The following is a 27,466-nucleotide window of genomic DNA, read 5'->3' as shown; positions in this document are numbered from 1 at the left end:
AGCCTTATGCTTCAATAGGAGATCACTCTTGGCCTGGATCTTGGATCTGTAGTTGATGAAGGGCATGAGACACTGTCGGTCAGATATAGGTAAAGTCACAAGACTGTGGCAGTAATTGCCTAAGGGAAAAGATTATATTCAATCTTGAGTCCCTGTTTTAGTGAAGTGATATTCACTGGTCTCTGTATTGTGTTTAGTTAATTTGTAATTTTTGTTTGGAAAGCAGATTTGTTTATTTTTGTTGTCTTCTGTGAAAATAGTTGGACGTAATTAACATGGAAGTAGTCAGTAAATTTATTGAAAAATATGCCTCTGCTCAGTTCAGTACTTGTGCAGATGATGCATTGACACATCAGTTTAATGACCTTATGAAACAATGTGAAGGGCAGAATGATAACAAAAGTAAATTGTCGAAAAAGAAAGCAAAGAAAGAGAAGTTAGCAAATGTTTTGTGTATGTTGTTGAAGATGAAAGGAATTGCAGAGCAAAAGGAATTGCACTGGTATTCAGAGAAAGCTCAATTAAGAGGTGAAGTGGACAAAATTGAACAGGAAGTCAGTCTGGCTATTGCTAGTGCTGAAGATCATAATTGTGAGTGTGAAGATCTAAGGCAGAGGTTCCCAACCTTTTTTGCACCAGGGACCGGCTTTAAGCAAGACCAGTTTTCCATGGCCCGGTGGGGGTGGGGGCGGGGCTTTGGTCATATGGGGGTGGGGTTATGGAGGGGTGGAGCTGTATGGGGAGGATGCTGGCGGGACCTCGGTGTACAGCGCTGCTAAGTAGCAGCATTGTCCATTGAGCGTCAGTGTATACAGCGCTGCTGCTTAGCAGCGCTACACACTGAACACCGGTACCGGGAGCTGCGTCACTGAAGCCAGTCTGCTGCCCCAGCACGCCCCACATAACATGTTCTGCCGGGGGCGTGTCAGTGAGGAGAGCCTGCCGCCCCACCCCGTCAGGAACACACCATGCTGTGCAGGAGGGCCGCGTCACTAAGACCCGCCCCGTGACGTACAACACGTACCATGCTGTGCTGTGGAGGGCTGCGTCACTAAGACCCGCCCGACGCCCCACCCCGTCCTGCATAATGTTCTCTGCCGGGAGCTGCGAGCTGTCACGGCTATGGCAGAAAACATTATAAATCCACACAGAGCGAGTTCTGACCAGGCGCAGGGCCGCGGAGCTAGCTGTCAGCGGCAGGGCCGGCTCCAGGTTTTTCTGGGCCCCGGGCGAAAGAGTCTCAGTGGGCCCCTTTAACACATACCACGATTCATGATGCAGAGATACGGCGGAGAAATATATATATATAGTACAATGCAAAGATTTCACTTCATGAGTGATATCTATTGTAAATTCTACAATAGCTCAGAAACCGGTGAATCGCTCCACACAGAATAGTGGCCCCCATATAAGGCTCCATACGGAATACTGGTCCCCATATAACGCCCATACGGAATACTGGCCCCCATATAACGCTTCATACGGAATACTGGCCCCCATATAAGGCCCCATACGGAATACTTGCCCCCATATAAGGCCCCATACGGAATACTTGCCCCCATATAAGGCCCCATACGGAATACTGGCCCCCATACGGAATACTGGCCCCCATATAAGACCCCATACGGAATACTGGCCCCCATATAAGGCTCCATACAGAATACTGGCCCCCATATAACGCTCCATACAGGATACTGGCCCCCATATAACGCTCCATACAGGATACCGGTCCCCATATAATGCTGCATGCAGGCTGTTACCCCCCACATAATGCCCCATACAGGCTGTCCCCCCCTTATAATGCTCCATGCAGGCTGTTACCCCCCACATAATGCCCCATACAGGCCCCTCCCTTTTAATGCTCCATGCAGGCTGTTACCCCCACATAATGCCCCATACAGGCTGCCCCCCCCCCTTATAATGCTCCATGCAGGCTGTTCCCCCCCACATAATGCCCCATACAGGCCCCCCCCTTTTAATGCTCCATGCAGGCTGTTACCCCCCACATAATGCCCCATACAGGCTGCCCCCCCTCTTTATAATGCCCCATGCAGGCTGTCACCCCTCCTCTTTATACTGCCCCATGCAGGCTGTCACCCCTCCTCTTTATACTGCCCCATGCAGGCTGTCACCCCCCCTCTTTATAATGCCCCATGCAGGCTGTCACCCCTCCTCTTTATAATGCTCCATGCAGGCTGTCACCCCTCCTCTTTATACTGCCCCATGAAGGCTGTCACCCCTCCTCTTTATACTGCCCCATGCAGGCTGTCACCCCTCCTCTTTATAATGCCCCATGCAGGATGTTCCCCCCTCTCTTTATAATGCCCCGTGCAGGCTGTTCCCCACCTTATAATGCCCCATGCAGGCTGGTCCCCACCTTATAATGCCCCATGCAGGCTGTCACCCCTCCTCATTATAATGCCCCAAGCAGGAATCCCCCCCTCTTTATAATGCCCCATGCAGGCTGGTCCCCACCTTATAATGCCCCATGCAGGCTGTCACCCCTCCTCATTATAATGCCCCAAGCAGGAATCCCCCCCTCTTTATAATGCCCCATGCAGGCTGTTCCCCATCTTATAATGCCCCATGCAGGCTGTCACCCCTCCTCTTTATAATGCCCCAAGCAGGAATCCCCCCCTCTTTATAATGCCCCATGCAGGCTGTTCCCCACCTTATAATGCCCCATGCAGGCTGTCACCCCTCCTCATTATAATGCCCCAAGCAGGAATCCCCCCCTCTTTATAATGCCCCATGCAGGCTGTTCCCCACCTTATAATGCCCCATGCAGGCTGTCACCCCTCCTCTTTATAATGCCCCAAGCAGGAATCCCCCCCTCTTTATAATGCCCCATGCAGGCTGTTCCCCACCTTATAATGCCCCATGCAGGCTGTCACCCCTCCTCATTATAATGCCCCAAGCAGGAATCCCCCCCTCTTTATAATGCCCCATGCAGGCTGTTCCCCACCTTATAATGCCCCATGCAGGCTGTCACCCCTCCTCTTTATAATGCCCCAAGCAGGAATCCCCCCCTCTTTATAATGCCCCATGCAGGCTGTTCCCCACCTTATAATGCCCCATGCAGGCTGTCACCCCTCCTCTTTATAATGCCCCAAGCAGGAATCCCCCCCTCTTTATAATGCCCCATGCAGGCTGTTCCCCAACTTATAATGCCCCATGCAGGCTGTCACCCCTCCGCTTTATAATGCCCCATGCAGGCTGTCACCCCTCCTCTTTATAATGCCCCAAGCAGGAATCCCCCCCTCTTTATAATGCCCCATGCAGGCTGTTCCCCACCTTATAATGCCCCATGCAGGCTGTCACCCCTCCGCTTTATAATGCCCCATGCAGGCTGTCACCCCTCCTCTTTATAATGCCCCAAGCAGGATGCCCCCCCTCCCCTCTTTATAATGCCCCATGCCTCCATACATTAAAAAAAAAATCAAATACTCACCTCCCTTCTCCTCACCTGCTACCTGCTGCCCGCCGCTCGCTGCTCGGCTCCGAACTCCAGCGTTGTCGTTTCTTCCCGCTCAGCGCTCCCTGTGACGGCTCAGGGGAGGGCGCGGTGTAAAGACGTCACCGCGCCCTCTGACCTGAGACGTCACAGGGAGCGCAGAGCAGGAAGACAGCTGATCTGCGGAGGCACGGGGAGAGGTAAGTATCGGGCTGCCGGGGCCCTGAGCAAGCGGCGAAGGGCGGGCGCTGACACCGCTCTCCTCCGCCCATAGCCCAGCGGGGTGCGCGACCGCCAGTGGGCCCCTCTGCCTGCTCAGAGCCCCGGCATTTGCCCGGGTGCTGACACCGGCCCTGGTCAGCGGCGCCGCGGACCGGCTGAAAAACCCCAACGGCCCGGTCCTGGTCCGCGGACCGGCGGTTGGGGACCTCTGATCTAAGGGATGAGGTAGACAATATGAATTACCAAAATTGTGAATTAGAAGATAAGCTGGAGGAGTATAAGGAGAGATGTAAACTTAGGGAACAGCGTATTGCTTTGCTAGAAGGAAAGGAAGCAGAGTATAATGACGATATGACAATACTTAGGAACCAGTTGCATGATGCTAATGTAAAATTGGAGCTAAAAGAACATTGTATTATGTCCTTGAAATCACAAGAATGTACTAGAGGGAATAACCATTGTTATTGTAATCAAATGTGCAAGTCTGCTGATCAGAAGGAAAGAGATTGGAAAAGAGGGGAGAAGCAGCCTGTGTGCACGGCTGATAACCCTGAGGATAACCCAGATCATAGTTCCTCTCTCTTTACTCCTGAGTCAGGAGGAAGCAGACAAAGGAGAGACAATTTGCTTAGTAACAGCAACAATTTAGTCCAATCCACAACACTATCCATACAGGATAAGACAAATCTATGCCAGATATTAGGAAAATTTAATACAAGTGCCTCAGCCATTAGTCTTTCCAATAAGTTAGAGGCAGTAGTGACTCAATACAGTCTGGGTAATAGAGCTGCATGTGCCTTACTTCGGGTATGGCTCCCATCTCAACTTTGTGAAAAACTGCAGCCCCCTATAGGAGCTCACAGAGGATTATCTGCAGATCTTGAATGTAATTGGGGAAATGCTAGTGACAGAGTACAGGAATTAAAGAGAGTTATGGGGGGACGAGATATGAGATGTACTAATGCCTTAGAAAATGCAAAATTAAATAGAGGAGGTGATCCAATTATTTTTTGCAGTGAATATTTGACATTATATCGTTCTACCTATAACTGCCCTGACATGTCTCCTGATGATAGCAGTTTTCTATATTCAATGGCTAACAAATGCACTTTTGTTGATTATCCAACAAAGGTTGCCTTGAGGAATGCAAATTCCTATCAAGCCTTTGTAAATATATTAAAGGATTGGATTCAGGATACAAGTCATGACAACAAGCCCCAAAAGAGGATATCAGAGGTAGTCAAAAATGAAGGCAAAGTAAGGTTTGTTGGAAAATGTTATAAATGTGGTTACACAGGTCACACTATGAAAGAATGTAGAAGTAGTAGAAGAGTTATCAATAATAGACCTTTTAATAATAGGAAGCAAAGACAAGAACCAAATAATGCAAGGGATGGAGAGCATAGTCTTCCTGAAGTTACATTATATGGCCCACTTCTGGATGAACTGAGGAAGATTGGGAAGGCAATGGCAGAAAAGCCAGAGGAATTAAAGACCCCACCTCCAACAAATCCTTATGTAAAACAATAGGGATGTCAGGCCCCAGTGTTGTCCCTAGTGAGTCAGCTTAGCAGGGACAAGGGCGGGAGACCCCGTATTCAGGGTACGGTAGGGGGCCATCGTACAAACATTTTACTGGATACAGGGGCTGCTGTCAGTTTGACTAATCTGGATTTGATTAAAGACCCTGGTGGTAAACACATTTTTCTGAGAGGGTTTGGAGGACAGTTAGTATCTTCAGAACAATCTTTACCAGTGACAATAAACCTGGGAGATCTATGTGTTGAGCATGGCTTATATCTTTCACCAACACATGAAGGTACCATTATTGGGTCAGATGTTATGAAGGAATATGGACTTATTCTTGATTTATGCAACTGGATGTTGTGGAGAGGATCACGGTATAAAGGCTGTTTAAAAATGGTTACTGACAATTATGGTATTGATTCCATCAAAGGTGCTCAATCTTTAGATCCAGCCATGATATTGAGAACAGATGATGAAATATTGGCTGACATCTTGTGGCAACATAACAGTGTGTGGGCAAATTCAAAAACCCAATGTGGCAAAGTGTCCAACATGATAGTAATGGTAGAGGGTCCTGATCCCCCACCCCAAAGGCAGTATAAAATACCACCAGAGTCAGTCCCCTACATTAAGAGAATACTGGATGATTTGCTGATTCAAAATGTCATCAGGGAATGCCAATCCACCAATAATGCGCCGCTATGGCCAGTTAAGAAACCAAATGGTTGGCGTCCGACATTGGACTACAGAGCTTTAAACAAGTGTACCCCTCCTGTCACTAATGTGGTTGCCAAAATGCCTGACATGATGACAGCACTCAAACCCTCCTCCACAGTATATTCATCAATAGACATCTCAAATGGATATTTCTCCATTCCCTTACACCCTGACTGTCAATACAAATTTGCTTTCACATTTCAAGGGAAACAATTAACATTTTGTCGGTTGCCACAAGGATTCAGGTCCAGTTCTACCTACTTTCATAAGTGTATGGTTGAAATTTTGTCATCTTTTTCAGAACCTGATTGCATTGTACAATATGTAGATGACGTTCTGCTCCAAACTGACACAAAAGATCAGCACTACACATTGTTGAATGAGCTGTTAACACTCCTTGAGAAGGCAGGTCTCAAACTTAATCCTAACAAGGCCCAGCTGATGAGAGAGTCTGTGTCATTTTTGGGAGTGATAGTTTCAAAAGGGGGGAGAATTCCTGACCCCAACAAATGTGAAACTATTAGGAAGTTGCCTAGGCCAAACACAAAAACAGGAATGAGACAGTTCTTGAGACTTGTCAGATTTTCCAGAGATTTCATAGAGGGATTTGCTGAGAAAGCAAAACCCCTCTATGAACTCCTAAAAGGTGATAAGGGAGAAGCTGATCCACTTGAATGGATGGAAGAGCATGAAGGAGCTTTTGTATGGTTGAAAATCAGCCTCACTCAAGCACCTGCTCTGAGCAATCCAAACCCAGATCTACCTTTTGCATTACAGGTTCATGCCTCTGTGATAGCAATTACGGCTGTATTGCTGCAGGAGAGGCAAGGAAAATGGGTTCCTGTTGGATACCTATCAAGGTTGTTAAGTCCTGTTGAAATAGGATTTGATGATTGTGTTAGGAATCTGTTGGCAGTGCATTGGGCAATACTATCCACAGAGTACATAGTAGGATTTTCTAAAATCATACTCCAAACACCCCACACTCCTATCAAAATGCTCTTGGAGCGAACACTCAGTGGTGTATCTTCTCAAAGGGTAGCAAGATGGTTGGTAGATTTAACACCTAGGAACATCACAGTGACTCACAATACTAACTACATCCTGCCACAGTTGATGCAATACAAAGGGGAAAAACATGACTGCGGGGAGTTACACATGACCAAGACACAGGAAGTGTTTAGGTTAGTGACAGGAAAAGAAGATCTAAAAATTTGGGTCGATGGATCAAGGTATTGGGAAGAGGGACAATTTTACACAGGTTATGCCCTGTGGTGTCCTCAAACAAATGAACAAATTCTCATTAAATGCCCAAGGAAATTCTCAGCTCAAAGAGCTGAACTGGAAGCTGTGAGGGAAGCAATTTTGCATTTCAGTGCAGGGCCTATCACAATTTTCTCTGATAGTGCATATGTCACAAGATCACTTACTGAATACATGCCTTTATGGCACACAAGAGGATTCAGTGATGCATCAGGTAAGACACTAGTACATGGTTCAGTTTTGAAAAACATTTGGGAAAGGACTAGTGCAGAACCACGAAGAGTGGCAATAATAAAGGTGAAGGCACATCAAAAGGGCAGTGACGAAATTACAGTTGGTAATAACAAGGTAGATGAATTAGCCAAAGAGGCAGCAATGATAGGAGAAAAGTGGACTTCCTATGATGTAGAGGGAAAGCAAGCCTGGGAAGAACAAGATTTTGAGGACAAGGACAAAGATGAGGTTGAATTAGAGTGTTTACCTGTTGTTAAAACACCTACACCTTGTTTGGCGGCAGAGCAGGAAAAAGACCCAGTTTTAAATCAAATCAAATGCAAAATTAAGGAAAAATCATCAGATAAGCCCCAAAAATATATCCTGCAAGATGAGCTATTGCTTAGAGAGACTTCAGAAGGCCCTAAATTTGTAGCGCCATCTCAGTACCAAAAGGATATTGCTAAAGAAAACCATAGATTGACAGGACACATGGGGGTTGACAACACTTTAAGGTTTATTCAAACCAAATACTGGTGGGAGAACATCAAAACTACTATTACAGAAATTATCCAAGAATGTTTAATCTGTGCCCAAATGAACCCTAGGCCGAGGGGACAAAAACCTGTGCTTTCCAGGGTGCCTTTGGCTGAGGGGCCATGGGAGAGATTACAAATTGACTTTGTTGGTCCCTTGCCAAGTGCTCCAGGAGGTTATCGGTACCTGCTAGTGATAGTTGATGTTTTTTCCAAATGGGTGGAAGCTTTGCCCATAAGGAAGGACACTGCTACCGCGGCAGCAACTGCATTATGGAGGGAAGTTTTCTCAAGATGGGGATTCCCAAAAGTCATTGAGTCAGACAGAGGTACACATTTCACTGGCAAAATCATGACTAATATGTGTGAAATGTTGAATGTAGAACAGAAGTTTCATGTCTCATATCATTCACAATCATCTGGGATGGTAGAAAGAATGAATCGGACTTTAAAAGAGAGATTAAAGAAAATGGTGTTGCAATCAGGAAATAGTTGGCTATGTCACCTGCCTGCAATTCTACTGGCAATACGGGGCACAGATGCAAAGAGCACAGCAATCACCCCATATCAATTAATGACTGGTAGAGTAATGAACCTTTGCCATCCTGCAGATCCCAAACTTAGTACTCCCATGAGAGAAAGTGCAGAGAAGGAAAAATTCCTGATTCAGTTACAGGAGCAAGTGCAAAAATATTTAAATTTTGCAGCTGCCAATATGGCTCCAAAGGCAAAGGAAGAAGCAGGCAAGCCACCAATAAAATTACAACTAGGTGACAGGGTGATGGTAAAGAATTTTGTACCCAAATCTTCATGGGATGCAAATTGGACAGGACCTTATGTGGTAACTGTGACGCTGAGTGAACAAGTGGTAAAAGTTAAACGAGTAGAGAAGAAAAGCGTCAAATGCATGAAGAGAAGGGATATAGAAAAGTGGGTTCATGCAGATCAGTGTAAGCGGATATAACTGATAAGAATTTGATGCCGCTCTTGTTCTTGTTTTCCAGGATCCTAAATGAAGCGTGAATTAAAAGATGGAAATTTCTGGATTCTGGATATTGGAATTGCAGCAATTTTGTTGTCAATTGGGATCATCAATGCTATGGAAGCAACTCACATTGAACACTCTGGAGATATTGATCAGGGTATATTACCTAACGAGGAATATGGGAACGTATTATTTACACACCCAGACATAAACATTGATGCAGATTCTAACTATAAAAATAATGGTGTTAAAAGTAGGACAGTGAGACTGATACCAGAGGGTAAAAGGGTAACTGGGAGATATTATCAGGGTCCCAGCAATCAGTATAGTGTTGTCTTTTCATTTGGGAGAGTCAATCACAGTTCTAGTACCCAGAGGTTAACATATATGGAAGGTGTACAAAATATAGATCCAAGATCACTGCAACCATTTATGATGGCTACAATATATGTAAATGAAACTGGGTACTGGTTGGGGGAAGAGTCTAAGTTACCCAACAAGAATGAACAAAAGGGGATAGATTATGGGTCCTTTAGTGACAACTTAAAGGAAGGAGAATATTTGTTTGTATGTGGAATATATTGGCATAATAATATACACCCAATGTTCAGGCCAAAAAGGGTCACCTTAACATATCGTGAGGCGTGCATTGGAGATTCCACAGAGGTTGAGATGTCAGTTCAGCAAGGGCAAAATTATATAATTGGTTCACTATCTAAACCATATAAATCCTATAGGGAAATGGTTGGTTATTGGGCATGTGGAACATCAGAAGTAGAAATAGGTGAGATGCACATTATTGATGCTGCTCCAGATCAAATCAAACCATGCGTGTCCAATGAATCTGACAGCAATCAACGGACAATGTACTTAGAAGAAGGCCACCCTTTACAGGTCAACCTAGATTCTACTCAAACCATTGCTAGTGACGTTCAATATGCATTTGTTACTTGGCGAGTTAATATCTCTCTATGGTTGATAAAGACCTACTATCCAATTTGTGCAGGATATACACTAAATCATGTACATGCACTATATCGGTGGTTTACCACTAAGAATGCAGAAAATCGAATAAAACACCAGCATAAACTATTTAATTCGAGGAATGACAGAGGGCGAAGGGATACTTTCAGCGCACTGTTGGGAGGATTAGGAACAGGTATGGGTGTAATTAACGAAGCTGACATCAGTAGTTTAAGGACAAAACTTGTAGATATAGCGACCAATAGCAAGAAAGGTTTTGAAGTACAAAGAAAAATCAATGATATAATTAACAATTTACAATAAGATCATGTAAACACTTATATCGGGGTAGCGAAAGATTTTATCCAACACTTTAAAGAATTAATGGAAGATACACTGACTAGGGGTAGAAATATGTCTTGGGCTCTAGTCTGTACACAAGGACAAATGGAATTATCAACTAACACCTGCTGTTTTTGTGCCTCATCTGGAATTTGTAGCGATTGGCGTGGCCATAAGAAAGGGATCTTATCACATTGTCCGCTAAAAGAAGTAGACATTTTAGTTTGGCTGGAAGATGGTCTTTCTTCTGCAGATGTTACTGTTGCTTTAACACCTACCCCACGGACACAACCTTTTTTCCCCTTCCCAACACGCCTATTCCCCATTCCACCAGCAGCAGGCCTTTTTCCATTCATTTTGGTGGTTAACTAATTCACAACTCTGGAGTTGTTTGCACAAAAAAACAATGGATGGGAACCGAGCAGAGCTGAGTGGCCAAACTGTGGTATTAGGCCAAAACTATTGGCTGGGTTAGATGCAGAAAAAAATTATATTCAATTTGCAACCTGATGGACGTCAGTATAGATGGACTAATAGAACAAGTTCCACACACAGCTAGAAGCCCAAATATTTTTTCAGAGGTAGATGCAGAAAAAAATATATTCAGTTTGCAACCTGATGGAGGTCAGTATAGATGGACTAATAGAGAAAGTCCCACACACTGCTAGAAGGCCAAATACTAGATGCAGACAAAAAATTATTTTTAATTTGCAACCTGATGGAGGTCAGTATAGATGGACTAATAGAGAAAGTCCCACACACTGCTAGAAGGCCAAATATTTTTTCAGAGCTAGATGCAGATAAAAATTATTTTTAATTTGCAACCTGATGGAGGTCAGTAGAGATGGACTAATAGAGAAAGTCCCACACACTGCTAGAAGGCCAAATATTTTTTCAGAGCTAGATGCAGAAAAAAATTATATTCAGTTTACAACCTGATGGAGGTCAGTATAGATGGACTAATAGAACAAGTCCCACACACAGCTGGAAGCCCAAATATTTTTTCAGAGCTAGATGCAGAAATAAATTATATTCAATTTGCAACCTGATGGAGGTCAGTATAGATGGACTAATAGAGAAAGTCCCACACACTGCTAGAAGGCCAAATATTTTTTCAGAGCTAGATGCAGACAAAAAATTATTTTGAATTTGCAACCTGATGGAGGTCAGTATAGGTGGACTAATAGAACAAGTACCACACACTGCTAGAAGGCCAAATATTTTTTCAGAGCTAGATGCAGAAAAAAATTATATTCAGTTTGCAACCTGATGGAGGTCAGTATAGATGGACTAATAGAACAAGTCCCACACACAGCTAGAAGCCCAAATATTTTTTCAGAGGTAGATGCAGACAAAAAATTATTTTTAATTTGCAACCTGATGGAGGTCAGTATAGATGGACTAATAGAGAAAGTCCCACACACTGCTAGAAGGCCAAATATTTTTTCAGAGCTAGATGCAGATAAAAATTATTTTTAATTTGCAACCTGATGGAGGTCAGTATAGATGGACTAATAGAGAAAGTCCCACACACTGCTAGAAGGCCAAATATTTTTTCAGAGCTAGATGCAGACAAAAAATTATTTTGAATTTGCAACCTGATGGAGGTCAGTATAGATGGACTAATAGAGAAAGTCCCACACACTGCTAGAAGGCCAAATATTTTTTCAGAGCTAGATGCAGATAAAAAATATTTTTAATTTGCAACCTGATGGAGGTCAGTATAGATAGACTAATAGAGAAAGTCCCACACACTGCTAGAAGGCCAAATATTTTTTCAGAGCTAGATGCAGACAAAAAATGATTTTTAATTTGCAACCTGATGGAGGTCAGTATAGATGGACTAATAGAGAAAGTCCCACACTGCTAGAAGGCCAAATATTTTTTCAGAGCTAGATGCAGATAAAAATTATTTTTAATTTGCAACCTGATGGAGGTCAGTATAGATGGACTAATAGACCAAGTCCCACACACTGCTAGAAGGCCAAATATTTTTTCAGAGCTAGATGCAGACAAAAAATTATTTTTCATTTGCAACCTGATGGAGGTCAGTATAGATGGACTAATAGGGAAAGTCCCACACACTGCTAGAAGGCCAAATATTTTTTCTGAGCTAGATGCAGATAAAAATTATTTTTAATTTGCAACCTGATGGAGGTCAGTATAGATGGACTAATAGAGAAAGTACCACACACTGCTAGAAGGCCAAATATTTTTTCAGAGCTAGATGCAGATAAAAATTATTTTTAATTTGCAACCTGATGGAGGTCAGTATAGATGGACTAATAGAACAAGTCCCACACACTGCTAGAAGGCCAAATATTTTTTCAGAGCTAAATGCAGATAAAAATTATTTTTAATTTGCAACCTGATGGAGGTCAGTATAGATGGACTAATAGAGAAAGTCCCACACACTGCTAGAAGGCCAAATATTTTTACAGAGCTAGATGCAGAAAAAAATTATATTCAGTTTGCAACCTGATGGAGGTCAGTATAGATGGACTAATAGAACAAGTCCCACACACAGCTAGAAGCCCAAATATTTTTTCAGCGGTAGATGCAGAAAAAAATTATATTCAGTTTGCAACCTGATGGAGGTCAGTATAGATGGACTAATAGAACTAGTCCCACACACAGCTAGAAGCCCAAATATTTTTTCAGAGGTAGATGCAGAAAAAAAATATATTCAGTGTGCAACCTGATGGAGGTCAGTATAGATGGACTAATAGAACAAGTCCCACACACTGCTAGAAGGCCAAATATTTTTTCAGAGCTAGATGCAGAAAAAAATTATATTCAGTTTGCAACCTGATGGAGGTCAGTATAGATGGACTAATAGAACAAGTCACACACACTGCTAGAAGCCCAAATATTTTTTCAGAGCTAGATGCAGAAAAAAATTATATTCAATTTGCAACCTGATGGAGGTCAGTATAGATGGACTAATAGAACAAGTCCCACACACTGCTAGAAGCCCAAATATTTTTTCTGAGCTAGATGCAGAAAAAAATTATATTCAATTTGCAACCTGATGGAGGTCAGTATAGATGGACTAATAGAATGATGCTATCCCCAAAAGATTTTACTTCACTAGGTGCAGTAAAAAAATTGGTATTCTATACACAGGTGGTATATTTTGCAACACAAATAGGCTACTCCACTGACTAACACACTCTGCAATAGGCCAAAAAGGATTAGCTTTGCTAGATTCAGCCAAATGCTGTGAAAAAAACTTGCACAGCACTGGCACAGACCTGCCTGGCAAAAACTGATAGGAACTGATGTAACCTAGTCCTGAAAAGGACTGCAATTACAATTAGTCTTTACTCCCACAACCTATCTATTTAAGAGCACAGACATGCCTGATAAAAGTCGTAGGAAATGCTGTAACCTAGTCCTTAAAAGGACTGCAATCACAACTATTCCCTACTCCCAAGCTATCTGTAGATTTGTGCGAAAATTTGCTTGAAATTAACAAGGTATAGCGCACACAGCAACAGCGGTGCCGTCTAACACGCAGCTGCAGCAGTGAGAAAATGGTGGCGACGGGGAAAATGGCTTGGTCTTATAGGGCAAGGACATGTGACATACACTGCCAATGACACATGCCCTTGCTTGTGTGAAAAAAAGCACTTCGCTCCGTGTGTGCGCTGCTAATAGGCTGACAGATTGCACCTCCCCACTGTAAATGCGGGAAAGTGAAAAAAAAATGGAGATCTTCATTATTCCTGCAGAGATCCATCCCCTGCCCCTCCCCCCGCCCTGCTGTACACTCAAACTGCGTATTAACATTAATTTTCATCATTACTGAGAAAAAATCCAGTTATGATTTTGGTGCACGAACAGTTATCGAACATAACCTCGAACAGCCGAATTTTTCTCAAATCGTTCGTGTTCGCCGAACGGCTCGAACACCGCCCAAAACAGCTCGAATTTGAGATTGGCGAACAGTTCGAGTTGAACAACGCTCATCTCTACTCAATAGGCAGTCCAGACGTGCAAGGAGTAGAGGTAAACCGTCACGCCAGGTTCTGTCATCCCTAAGACCTCCTGTTCCCCAGCCTGTAGAGGCAGCTATCCGCACAGAATCCATTAAGGATGGCTATGTTTGTCAGGCAAAGCAGAGGCCAGAACTCAGTCACAAAATCGTATTGCGGTCCCGCTGCGGTTGTTTGGGACCCCCTGACGGTCTTTGTCCAGCGAAGGTTGGAGAATCCCAAGACATTAGGCCTGTTGGAGAGGCTGCTGTTATGAACTGCTACAAACACTAAGGAAAGATAGGAAAACTGACCCTAAAATAGGACTAAGCTGAATCCCTACGATGCAGCGGGGGACCTGTTCCTTGTGAACAGACCCGCCTAAGTCCTCGGCTAGTCTGAACGCAGACCTATAGATATAAGGGAGGGGTCCCTACAAGAACTAAGGACTGGGATATAGTTGGACACCTCCTAGCAGAAATTGTAGCAGAGCAAAGACAAAACAAATAGAAGAACTAGTGGTCAAAAGACTAAGCAAACTACAGAGTAAGGTACAAGACACCTGGCTAGCTTAAGAGTAAATGTAACACTGAAGTCCAGCAAGGCCAGGAGGGTGGAGCTGGATTATATAGGCATAAGGTCATATGACCAGCAAAATAGAAAAAACTAACAGGAGGGTGCTAACAGTACCCCCTCTTCTATGAGGATCCTCCGGATCCTCCAGGCCCAGGTCTATCAGGAAACCTCCTGTGAAACGCTCCGACAAGTCTAGGAGCAGAGACATCATCCGCCCTTACCCAAGAGTTATCCTCGGGACCGAAACCTTTCCAAGCGACGAGATACTGTAATCTCCCTCTATGCCATCTAGAATTAAGAATGCGAGAAATTTCATATTCTCCGTCTTCCTCCACCGGAGGAACAGAGACAGTGGCGTCCCTATCAGAAACATCAGATTTTTTTCAATAAGGAAACATGAAACACCCGATTAATCTTCCAACCTAACAGCAGATTGATTAACTACCTGAAGCACCTTAAACGGACCTACAAACTTCGGGCCCAATTTCTTAGAAGGAATCCTCAACCGTAGATTCCTAGAGGACAACCAAACCATGTCACCAACAGTAAACAAAACCTCTTGACGTTTCCTGTCAAAGTACCTCTTGGATTTTTTGTTAGCCTCTTGAAGGTTACGACGTACATCAGTCCAAACTCTCTCCAAATCACAGGAAAAATTCTCCTCCTCCGGCACAACCGATACCAATTTGGAGAATGACCCAAACGACGGATGTCTCCCAGTACAACAAAAAAAAGGAGAACACCCAGCAGAAGAGGATGTATGGTTGTTAAGAGCAAATTCAGCCAGTGGCAGAAACTCAGACCACCCCTCTTGATTGTCAGCCACAAAACAATGCAAAAACTGTTCAACATCCTGGTTCTTTCTTTCTGTCTGTCCATTAGACTCAGGATGATAAGCAGACGAAAATGACAAATGGACTCCCAACCTGTCACAAAAGGCACGCCAAAAACGAGCCACAAACTGAGGTCCCCTATCGGAAACAATGTCGGTAGGAACGCCATGGAGCCTGACAATTTCTTTAACAAAAGCCTTAGCGAGTGTCTTGGCGCAGGGCAGTTTGATGAAGGGAACCAAGTGACACATCTTGCTAAAACGGTCCACGACCACCCAGATAACAGTGAAACCCTCAGAGGCAGGAAGGTCAGTAATAAAATCCAAAGCAAGATGCGTCCAAGGAGCACTAGAAACCTCCAGAGGGCAAAGCAACCCCGCAGGAGGAGCATGTGAAGACTTAGATCTAGCACACATAGTACATTTACGCACCCACTTAATGACTTCCTTCTGCCACCCAGGCCACCAAAAACTGCGACCTACAAGTCTCTTAGTCTCCGAAATTCCTGGACGACCTGCCAACCGAGACTCATGACACTCCACAAACAAATCTCTCCTAAAGTTCCTAGGCACAAACAACCTTCCATGGGGAGTGTTAGATGGGGCATCCTCCTGGGCTTTCAGAATCCCATCTTCCAAAACGGAGTCCAATGCTGCTATCACAACACCTTCCTGTAAAATGCTCTCCTCCTCCTCGGTACCAACCATGGGAGAAAAACTGTGAGATAAAGCATCAGCTTTTACATTCTTGGTACCCGGGATGTAAGTAACAGAAAAATTAAACCGCGAAAAAAAAAGTGTCCACCTAGCTTGACGGGCATTCATGCGCTTGGCAGCATCAAGATAGATCAGATTCTTATGATCAGTAAAAACCTGAATGGGAAATTTAGCACCTTCCAAGAGATGACGCCAATGTTCAAATGCGAGTTTAATCGCCAGCAATTCCCGATTACCGACATCGTAATTAAGTTCGGTCTCAGAAATTTTTTTTGAAAAAAAAGCACAGGGATGTACTCCATCCTTGTTTTCCTGAGACAAAACAGCACCGACCCCCACCAAAGAAGCATCAACCTCGACCAAAAAAGGCTTGGTCTCATCAGGCTGCATAAGGATGGGGGCAGAACTGAACCTCTCCTTGAGATACACAAAAGCTTCAATGGCCTCAGTAGTCCACTGGACCTTTTTCGCACCTTTCCTGGTGAGATCGGTCAGCGGCTTAACAATTATAGAAAAATTCTTAATGAATTTTCTGTAATAATTGGCGAAACCTAAAAATCTCTGTATTGGTTTCAAACCAATAGGCCTAGGCCATTCCTGCACAGCCTGAACCTTCACCGGGTCCATCTCAAAGCCCTCGCTGGAGATAATGTAGCCCAAAAAACTAATTCTCTGCACAGCGAACTCACATTTCTCCAGCTTAACAAAAAGTGAATTGTCGCTTAACGACTGCAATACCTCACGTACGCTCTGCCAATGAGATTCCAGATCCGGCGCAAAAATCAAAATGTCATCCAAATACACCACCACATTCTTACCGATCAACAGTCTTAGGATGTCATTAATAAGGTTCTGAAAAAACGCTGGTGCATTGGTAAGACCAAAGGGCATAACCAGATTCTCAAAATGACCCACTTGAGTGTTAAAAGCAGTTTTCCACTCATCACCTTCCTTCACACGTAGCAAATTGTATGCCCCCCGGAGATCAATCTTAGAGAACCACTTGGCCCCCACTAACTGGTTGAACAAGTCAGGAATTAATGGCAGTGGGTAGGAATTGCGTACTGTAATTTTATTAATTTCGCAAAAGTCCAGACATGGACGTAAACTGCCGTCCTTTTTTTTACAAACAAAAATCCAACAGCCACAGGTGACTTAGAAGGTCTATTGTGACCGGCGACCAAGCTTGTCTGTATGTATTCCTCCAAGGCCTTTCTCTCAGGGATAGTAAGATTAAATAAGCGACTCTTGGGAAGAGTTGCTCCAGGGACAAACTCAATAGTACAATCAAAGTCCCTATGAGGAGGCAAAACTTGCGACTCCTCCTCAGAAAAAACCTTCCAAAAATCCTGAATAGGTACAGGTAATTCCCCTCTTTCCACAGCAGCAATGCGACCGTTACAACATCTATCATAACACTTAGGACTCCAAGACTTAATTTCATTGGTAGACCAGTCCAGTACAGGATTGTGCAATTTTAACCAAGGTAACCCCAAAACCACTGGAGCAGGCAAATTATTTAATACCGCCAAATCCAAATTCTCTTGGTGGATACCATTAATGGTGAGGGGAAATTCAAAAACCTTGTGAGTAATACCTTTCAAGGGAGAGCCATCAACAGCAACCACAGAAATAGGAGATGACAAAAGTTTGGATTCTAATTTAAATTTTTCCAAAAAACTCTCATCAATCACATTGAGTGTAGAACCACAATCCACAAATACCCGAAATTCAATCAACTCCTCCTGGAATGAGGTGCTTCCAGAAAGAAATACTCCTTTTGAGTTTAAACATGCTATGCGGGCGTAACTGACCTCTTTTTTTTTTTCTTTGTTCAAACGAAGCACACAGTTCTTAATAAAGTGGTCAGATTTACCGCAATAAAAACACAATCCTTTAGCAAACCTGCGGTCTTTTTCCTGAGAGTGGGGTGACATCACCCCAATCTCCATCGGTTCTCCACCCTCCGAACAGACCCTCTGAAAACTAGGAGCTGCCATAGCAATAGATTTCTCTTCATTACACCTAGCACGCAGTCTCCTGTCCACACATATGGCTAATTGCATTGCCTCCTGCAAGGTTCCAGGTTTTGGGAAGGCAATCAGCAGATCCTTAACCCTTTCACCTAGACCATCAAGAAACAAACATTTTAATGCTGAGTCATTCCATTCCACTTCAGCCGACCATCTTCTGAAGTATGTACAATAATTTTCCACATCACCTGATCCCTGCTTCAAACGTCTTAATTCAGTTTCAGCTGATGAGACTCGATCAGGATCATCATACAACAACCCCATAGCAGAAAAAAAATCTTCCACAGATCTAAAACACGGATCATTAGGTTGTAGAGAAAAGGCCCATCCCTGTGGTTCTTTGCGCAAAAGTGACATTATAAACCCAATGCTCTATAATTCATTCCCCGAGGATCTGGATCTTAAACGAAAATATAATAAACAAGCGTTTTTAAAGGAAAAAAAATCTTGCCGTTTACCATAAAAAAAATCTGGAAGTCCTACCTTCGGTTCGACAAAATGCGCTCCAGGACAGCTACTCACGTGTTGCTGGAGCTCGGCCACCTCCAAAGACAGTCCCTGCAGGCGTTGAGCCACTTCCTGAATCGACACCATGCTGAAATCAGGATTTCTTTCCTTAGAGTGTTTTATTTTTGGGCTGCACTTACTGTTATGAACTGCTACAAACACTAAGGAAAGATAGGAAAACTGACCCTAAAATAAGACTAAGCTGAATCCCTACGATGCAGCGGGGGACCTGTTCCCTGTGAACAGACCCGCCTAAGTCCTTGGCTAGTCTGAACGCAGACCTATAGATATAAGGGAGGGGTCCCTACAAGAACTAAGGACTGGGATATAGTTGGACACCTCCTAGCAGAAATTGTAGCAGAGCAAAGACAAAACAAACAAACAGAAGAACTAGTGGTCAAAAGACCAAGCAAACTACTGAGTAAGGTACAAGGCACCTGGCTAGCTTAAGAGTAAATGTAGCACTGAAGTCCAGCAAGGCCAGGAGGGCGGAGATGGATTATATAGGCAAAAAGTCATGTGACCAGCAAAATAGAAAAAATTAACAGGAGGGTTCTAACAGCTGCCCTTGGCGTTAGTGTTTCCGCTCCACAGATGACCATGACTGTCTCCGTGGCAAGTGAAGGCCTTGGATTAACCGGAAGTTTCGGTCTTAAAGTCTTGAAGAGTCGTGTCTGATTCCCGTCCGACAACTCCAGAAGCCGGTTTGGGCATTGTCAGTGGAAAGACGAGCCCTACTCAGAAACAGTCAAAATATGTCTGTACAAATTAAGCTCCAGATTGGAGCATTACACATGAAGAAGTTCACATTCCAGGTGCTGTCTGGTTTACCCACAGGTCGTCCAGAGCCGAGAGATCTAGTGCCCGCTCAGGTCTGGAGATCCTGCATGGTGTTTCCTGGGGGACTGCTGAGGTGCAAGATGTGTCCAGTCCCCATATCTTCAGGACAGTCAGCAGTTTCTTCTTCTTCTTCACCAGATCTGCTAGTTGCTGACTTGCTGTGCGCTGAAGTCTCCGAAGGAAGGGAAGCGGAGGCATTGTCCCCACACAGTCTCGATGATACTATCAATGATCTTGCTTTAGGCACCGCCCCGCCTCGCAGACGTCTTATCTCTGAAACCAGACTGAAGTTGGTCCCTAAGCAAGGATCCTCCATCTCTAACAAATCTGGCAATAAGTCCATCAAGGTGGTGGCTACCTCCAAGTCTCTGCACCCCTCCAACCAGGCGGAGGACCTCCAGTTGCGTCCTGAATCCTCCAGGATGCTATCTGATAACAAATGGAGAGAGACTTTTTTGCACCCTGTACCTGGTACTTCGCCCACTTCATCCAATAAGCTTGGCAAAGTGCACATCAAGTCGGTGGTTACCCCGAGTCTCTGCACCCCTCCAACCAGGCGGAGGACTTCCAATTGTATCCCGAATCCCCCGGGGTGCTACCTGATTACAAATGGAGAGAGACTTTTCTGCACCCTGTACCTGGTACTTCACCCACTTCATCCAGTAAGCTGGGCAAAGTGTACATCAAAGCGGTGGTTAACCCTGAGTCTCTGCACCCCTCCAACCTGGTGGAGGACCTCCAGTTGTCCTGTGAATCCTTTGGGGTACTGCCCGATATTAACAAGTGGAGAGAGACTTTCCTGTGTTCTGTTCCTGGTACTTCACCCACTTCCTCTGTTGCTGAGGATGGCTCGATGGGAGGAATCATACTAGTCACCAAGATGGTGAGACCAGATTCGTTCCCTCTAGTGGACAGAAGAGGTAATCTTCTTGAATAGAAGGATCGGCCTCCAAATTCTCTGCAGGAAATCCTTGCTGGCTTGAAGTAGAGGAGGCGTAAAGGGGGAGTACTGTAACATCCCTGGCGGCGTGCTTGCATGGCTTACCATCTCCCACCATGCAAGACCGCAATCTTACCTATCAGGCCAGGCTGCACACTTTGCTCCAGTACTTGCTGTTTGTATGTCTCTTGTCTGCTGGTTTAGGGTGGTGGCTCTGTTGCTTCCTGTTTCTTAAAGCTACAGTGTGTGCAGTCCTAATATGTCCCCAGTCTATTGCTGTGAGTCACTGGATACTTAAAACCCCTCCACCCAGTAGGAGGTGCCTGATCAACACTTTCTTACAGTGTGTTCTGTGCAACTGTGAGTTGCCAGGTCCTGTCCTGACTCTAGTCTGTTTCCGCCACCCTGGGGGCTGAGTACCCAGGGCCGCTACCTGTACCTGTGACTTCTAGTCAGTTTCCGCTACCCTGGGGGCTAAGTTCCCAGGCTCGTTCCTGTATCTTGCTCTTGGTTCAGATCTTGTCTGAACAATGTCCTAGTCCGTTTACCTGTTTGTCTCTATGTCTGTACCTTTCCCTTTTCCTGCAGTGTCTGAACCTGCACCTAACTCCAACTCGTTGTCTCTGTACTTCTGTTTGTGAGTTTCGTGTCCACTCGCTACTTCATTGCAAATACCTTGTGTGTATCTGGTTCTGCTCGCTCTGTTTCCCTGCCTCCGTATCTGACTCCTGTGTTTCAGCTGTCTTCTTGTATTTTCCAGTCTGTTCCATGTGAACAGAGCCATGGCTTGTCTACCGCATCTGCGGGTTTTGCTCTGCTCTGCTTGTCTACTGCATCTGCGGGTTTTGCTCTGCTCTGCTTGTCTACCGCATCTGCGGGTTTTGCTCTGCTCTGCTTGTCTACCGCATCTGCGGGTTTTGTTCTGCTCAGCATGTCTACCGCATCTGCGGGTTTTGCTCTGCTCAACTTGTCTACCACATCTGCAGGTTTTGCTCTGCTCTGCTTGTTTACTGCATCTGCGGGTTTTGCTCTGCTCTGCTTGTCTACCGCATCTGCGGGTTTTGCTCTGCTTAGCTTGTCTACCGCATCTGGGGGTTTTGCTCTGCTCTGCTTGTCTACCGCATCTGCGGGTTTTGCTCTGCTCTGCTTGTCTACTTCATCTACGGGTTTTTCTCTGCTCTGCTTGTCTACCGCATCTGAGGGTTTTGCTCTGCTCTGCTTGTTTACCGCATCTGCAGGTTTTGCTCTGCTCTTCTTGTCTACCGCATCTGCGGGTTTTGCTCTACTCTGCTTGTCTACCACATCTGCGGGTTTTGCTCTGCTCTGCTTGTCTACCGCAACTGCGGGTCTTGCTCTGCTCTGCTTGTCTACCGCATCTGCGGGTTTTGCTCTGCTCTGCTTGTCTAGCGCATCTGCGGGTTTTGCTCTGCTCTGCTTGTCTACCGCATCTGCGAGTTTTTCTCTGCTTTGCTTGTCTTCCGCATCTGCGGGTTTTGCTCTGCTCTGCTCGTCTACCTTACCTGTGGCTCCGTTCCTGTGTCCCAGTCTGTACTGGTCCCTATCTTGCCTGCGTTTCTACCTGCCAGTGCCCGCCTGTCTGCATGCCAGCCGTGCCTGCCAGTGCCCACCTGTCTGCATGCCAGCCGTACCTGCCAGTGCCCACCTGTCTGCATACCAGCTGTGCCTGCCAATACCCACCTGTCTGCATACCAGCTGTGCCTGCCAGTATCTACCTGTCTGTATGCCAGCCTAACCTGCCTGTTCCTGTATTCCCCGGTGTGGGTCAACAGCTGTGACCGGGGTCTGACCTGGAGTAGCACCTGGTCCCTCTGCTCGCTTCCTCCCTGGTTCACGGAGTCAACTGAGCCGCCGTGTTACCTTGGTCAGACCGAGTTGATACTTAGTTACGCCCCTCCAGGCACTCCTCGGTTCATGGTACAGTGGGATCACTAATCATTCTCACGCTAGTCCGCCCGGGCGTGTGCGTAACACCATCCATCAGCTCCACGTCCATAGCCATAGATCCTATCCCTTCGGCATCCTTCCACAAACTCTCTGAGTAAAATTATGTCTCTCTCCTCTTTCACTGGGATCAGCCCCCTAAATGGGCAGAAGAGCTCACCCCACCCTCCCATAGCTAATTGTGCCTTGGTGGACATATTTTCTCAGGTCGAAACCATCACCTGGGTTTGCATGTGAGACTGCCTGTGGTGACGGCTTCTCTGCGTCTACTCTTTCCATCTACATAAGGGGTCCATTGGCTGAGAGAACAATGGCCCAAGGCCCCTGAGATAAGGTCACTGAATGGAATTGATACCTGAGGTTGAACTGATGAGCAAACAAATCACTAACAAAACAGAGCAAGAAAATTTCTGAAAAAAACACAAAAATAAGATCGACGAAAATTGTGCTCAGTGCTGGAAAAGTATTTAGTAAGTGGCCAGGTCCTCACAAAGACCATTGTCCCTGGCTAGTAGGGCTAAGAGAACTATTCCTGGGTAGAAGGGCTAACAGCATTGTTCCTGGGAAGTATGCCTAAGAGAGGTGTTTCAAGAGGGTAGTAGGTTTAAGAGAGCTGTTCCTGGGTAGTAGGGCTAAGAGCTCTGTCCCTGTGTAGTAGGGCTAAAAGAGTTGTTCCTGGGGAGTAGGACTAAGAGCACTGTCTTTGAGTAGTAGGTCTAATAGCGCTCTCCCTGGGTAGTAGAGATAAAGAGCTGTCCCTGGGTAGTTTGTCTAAGAAAGCAGTTCCTGGGCAGTGTTATGCGCTTTGCAGAAGGACCCAGCAAGACTGGCACCAAACCAGCAAAGGCGCAGCCACAGATGCACGTTGCACAAGCTGCCAAGCTAAGCAAGCCCTTGAGGGTTGGGAATACTCTTCACCCAGCTCCAAGTAAATGGAAGGGGGATTTTGGCAGAGCCCTTCCCAGGCCCACTGACATCGGACAGCTGGAGCCTGGTGACGCGGTTGGTGCCTAACCAAGAACCAGGTAAGTACCTCTGCAAGAACCCCAGGAAGTGGAACCAGAAAAGAAAATGAGAAAACCCGCAAGAACCCTAGGAAGTGAAATAAGAAGAGAAAATGAGAAAACCTCTGAAAAGATAGCACGACTAATGCTAGCACCACACATAGGGAACTGCAATAAACAGCAAAAAAAATGAGCAGGGAGCAGGATTATATTATAATGATCAGGTGTTGATTACCTTCCAATCATTCCCAGACAGCTACTCCCTGCTAGTGTCGACTCAACAGCAAAATCCCACCATTGCTTGGTGCTAAACAAAGCAGCGTCCTGCGCTACCTGGCAACTGGGGAAGACAGTGTCCCATCTTCTCCAAGCAGAGAAATCAGTGAGAGACACTGCGTCCCGCATCCTCATGCTTCCCACAATGCCAGAATGCAACGCTCCACAAGATTGGGACATTTTCCCTGCGCGCGTAGTAACTCCGCCTCCAGGGTCAGGACAATGGGCTAATAGCGCTCTCCCTGGGTAGTAGGGCAAAGAGAGCTTTCTCTGGGTAGTAGAGCTAACAGAGCTGTCCCATACCTAGGAGTCCAAGATGGACTGCTCCTATGCTAAGTACTGGCTGTGTCTGCTCTGATTAAAAAATGGAACCACACAAAAGTGCTGACTGACTGCGTTCTTTGTGTTCACTTTTTGTGCTGGCTAACTGCTTTCACTGCATCACTGTTTGCGTTGGCTGACTGCATTCACAGTGTTCCCTGTTTGCGTTGGCTGACTTTATTCACTTTTTGTGCTGGCTGGCTGTTTTCAGTTTTTTGTTGGCTGGCTGCGTGCTCTGCCTTCACTGTTCATGCTGGTTGACTGAAATCACTGCATTCACTGTGTTCACCGTTTGTGCAGGCTGACTGAGATCACTGCGCTTACTGTGCTGGCTGACTGTGATAACTGCGATCACCATTTGTGCAGGCTGACTGCAGTCACTGCATGCAGGCTGACTATGTTGATGGTGTGCATTGTTTACTCACAAAGATGGCACTTGCTATAACTTACTCCAACTCAACGTGTGCCTCTATTCAGCAAACGCAGTACAAGATCACTTCCAGATGCTATTTTACCCCCCAGAAACTAAATAAAGCTTTTCAAAATCATTCCCCATTATGCTGGAGAGAATGTGAAGAGATAGGAAGCATAGACCATATTCAAATTCAAAATCTGATATACAGTGCTGTAGTGGTCACCATTATTGGCACCCCTTCATTTTTTTCATAGACTGTTCAATATCTTCAGAACTAAATGGAAATGTACCAAAGTTATATACTCAGAATTTTTCAATTAGTGGTCCAAAGTAATACAATAAAACATTGTTTTTTAACTTCCATGTTGCAATTTCAAAGAAGAAATAGCATAAATAGCATGTGCAGCAATAAAGCCACTCCTAATTAATACTTGATTGCACACCCTTTGGCATTGCTGACAGTCTCCAAACGCTTCTTGTAGCCATCTATAAGCTTCCTGCAGTTCTCAGCTGGAATTTTCTCCCACTCTTCCTTTGCAGTTTGTTCAAGCTCTTGAATGTATGCAGGGTCCTTGTTCCCAGTGGCAGATTTCAGCTCACCCCAAAGATTTTCAGTCGGATTGAGGTCAAAACTCATTGCCGGCTATTTTAAAACAGTCCATTTTTTCTTTTTCAACCATTCCTGTGTACTTTTGGATGTGTGCTTTAGGTGATTGTCTTGTTGGAGGACCCATGATCTTCTACTAAAATCAAGTTTTCTTACACTGGGTAGGACATTTGCCTCCAAAATCTCTTGATAATTCTCTGATTTCATGATTCCTGTCATACGGTCAAGGCCTCCAGTACCAGACACAGCAAAGCAACCCCACAGCATTATGGATCTTCCACCATGCTTAAGTGTTGGTAAGGTGTTCTTTTCTTATAAACTTCATTGCGCTGTCTATAAACAAACTGTTGCTTTCTTTGCATTGCCAAAAAGCTCTATTTTTGTTCCATCTGTCCACAGAACATTTTCTCAGAAGGATTGTGGTTTCTCAAGGTACTCTTTGGCAAAGATCATTCATTCCTTTTGATGTCTTTTATTCTGCAATAGTTTCTTCCTTGGTCTTCGTCCATAAAGCTCTGCTTGGTTTAGTGTGCAGTATATGGTACTTGTTGAAACCATGACCCCAGACTGTTCGAGGTTGGCCTTCAGGTTTTTGTATATTTGACATGGTGTTTTTTCCACCATTCGCTCCAACCTTTGAAGAAATTTCTTGTCAATTTTCCTCTTTCCCCAAATCCAGGGAGATTCTTGATGGTTCCAAACTTGGCAAACTTCTTAATAACATTGTGCACTGTTGAAACTGGGATACCAATGTCTTTGGAGATGGTCTTATACCCTCTGGAAGTCTTGTGTTTGCTAATAATAGTGTGGCGCCCCATGGGCCGGTTGCCACAGTAGTGTTGCCTCCTTCACCGGAGGTGACATTACGCTTGCAAGCAGGAGGAGCTCCCCATGTCAGGTAAACCCCACATGCACACACAAGTTCTGATCCCTTACCTGAAGAGGGAGCTCTACACCCTTTTTTTTGGGGAGCTGCCTTTTCTGGTTGGGGGGAGGAGTTAGTCAGTGAGTGTGAGAGGGAAGGGAGAGGGGGATAAAGTAGCAGAGGGAGAGAAGGAGAAAGTTCTGGGGAGCAGAGCATGTGAAGAGCTCACCCCATGCAGCGGAGCAGAGGACGCCAGAGTCCTGGGTTGTACAGGGATTGCACGTCCCAGCAACTGAATCTTGGGGACAGGAGATTGCAAGTTTTCTGGCCACAAGCAGAAGCCCGGCAGCACTACGGCATAACTAGAGCCTGGAGCTGCACCCAAGATGGCAGTACCCATTATAGGTTTGCACCACCTGCTAGTATGGAGCATAGAGCAGGAGAGAAGAAGAGGGACCGCAGAGTAGCTCACAGGCAGCAGGGCCCGCAACGGAGAAGCACAGCACTCAGGCCTCCAAACCCACCTGACAGGACGGACTCCGACTGCTTCCAGGCTGACCGGACCCTCCTGGACCTAATGACCAGTGCCCCGGACTCCACAGCTTTCTCTGCAGTAAAAGTAACTGGACTGCATTCCTCATGTCTGTCTTCTTCTGCACCTCCCCGCAGCTGTGCTATCATCGTGACTATCATCACTGCTGCCACCCTGCTCTCTGCACCCTGTTTCCCCTGCCGCCATCCTTCATATCAGCTTTCTCAGTCCCTGGGGGCCCACTTTGCCTGTGGGAAGTGTTTCATCTCAGCTGCTACACCATCTATCCCCAAGGGCCCACACAGCAGCGCTGGTCATCCCTGACCAGGCACCACAGGTGGCGTCACATAAAGACTACGAATCCCCTGTAAATACTCCCTTCATCTGCTCGGCCAGGGCCACGGAGCTGGGCCACTGCCACCGTGACCTCCCTGGAAGACCACCGGCCCGGCTACCGAGTAACGTAGGCCGTCACGGCCACTGCAATAGCAGTTCTGATGTCCTCAGACAGCTCTTTCGTTTTCACCTTTGTGACGAAGGAACAGGGCCTAACATGTAACATAGTTTTTAAGGTTGAAGGAAGACTAAGTCCATCTAGTTCAACCCATAGCCTAACTTGTTGATCCAGAGGAAGGCAAAAAAAACACATGTGACAAACACTAAGCTCCACATTGGGGAAAAAAATTCCTTCCCGACTCCATACGACAATCAGACAAGTTCCCTGGATCAACGCCCTATCAAGGAATCTAGTATTTATAACCTTTATAAGTATTTATAAGTATTTATATTATACTTTTCAAGAAAGGCATCCATGCCCTTCTTAAATTTTAACAGTGAATC

The 27,466-nt window shown here is 45.3% G+C and overlaps 1 protein-coding gene across 1 annotated transcript; it reads left to right on the top strand.

Annotated features, from left to right (window-relative positions):
• The first annotated feature begins 216 nt into the window (after nt 1–216).
• LOC141167318 (posterior protein-like) lies at nt 217–5,713 on the top strand. Its single transcript, XM_073654743.1, has 2 exons — nt 217–610; nt 3,895–5,713. Exons 1-2 carry the CDS (start codon nt 276–278, stop codon nt 5,204–5,206), a joined length of 1,647 nt encoding a protein of 548 aa, XP_073510844.1. The 5' UTR covers nt 217–275; the 3' UTR covers nt 5,207–5,713.
• Nucleotides 5,714–27,466: the final 21,753 nt, after the last annotated feature.

The sequence above is a fragment of the Phyllobates terribilis genome, unplaced genomic scaffold, assembly GCF_046119375.1.
Source record: "Phyllobates terribilis strain yellow unplaced genomic scaffold, ASM4611937v1 Scaffold_11__3_contigs__length_659146591, whole genome shotgun sequence".
Lineage (NCBI taxonomy): Eukaryota > Metazoa > Chordata > Amphibia > Anura > Dendrobatidae > Phyllobates > Phyllobates terribilis.
Note: the sequence above shows the minus strand (reverse complement) of the source record. Positions and strands in the feature narration are given on the sequence as shown.

Bases quoted from the DNA above. Each gene is read 5' to 3' on its own strand.
- LOC141167318 (XM_073654743.1), top strand. From the start codon at position 276: ATGGAAGTAGTCAGTAAATTTATTGAAAAATATGCCTCTGCTCAGTTC. The intron at 611-3,894 runs GCAGAGGTTCCC...CTCTGATCTAAG, and splicing joins TGTGAGTGTGAAGATCTAAG to GGATGAGGTAGACAATATGA.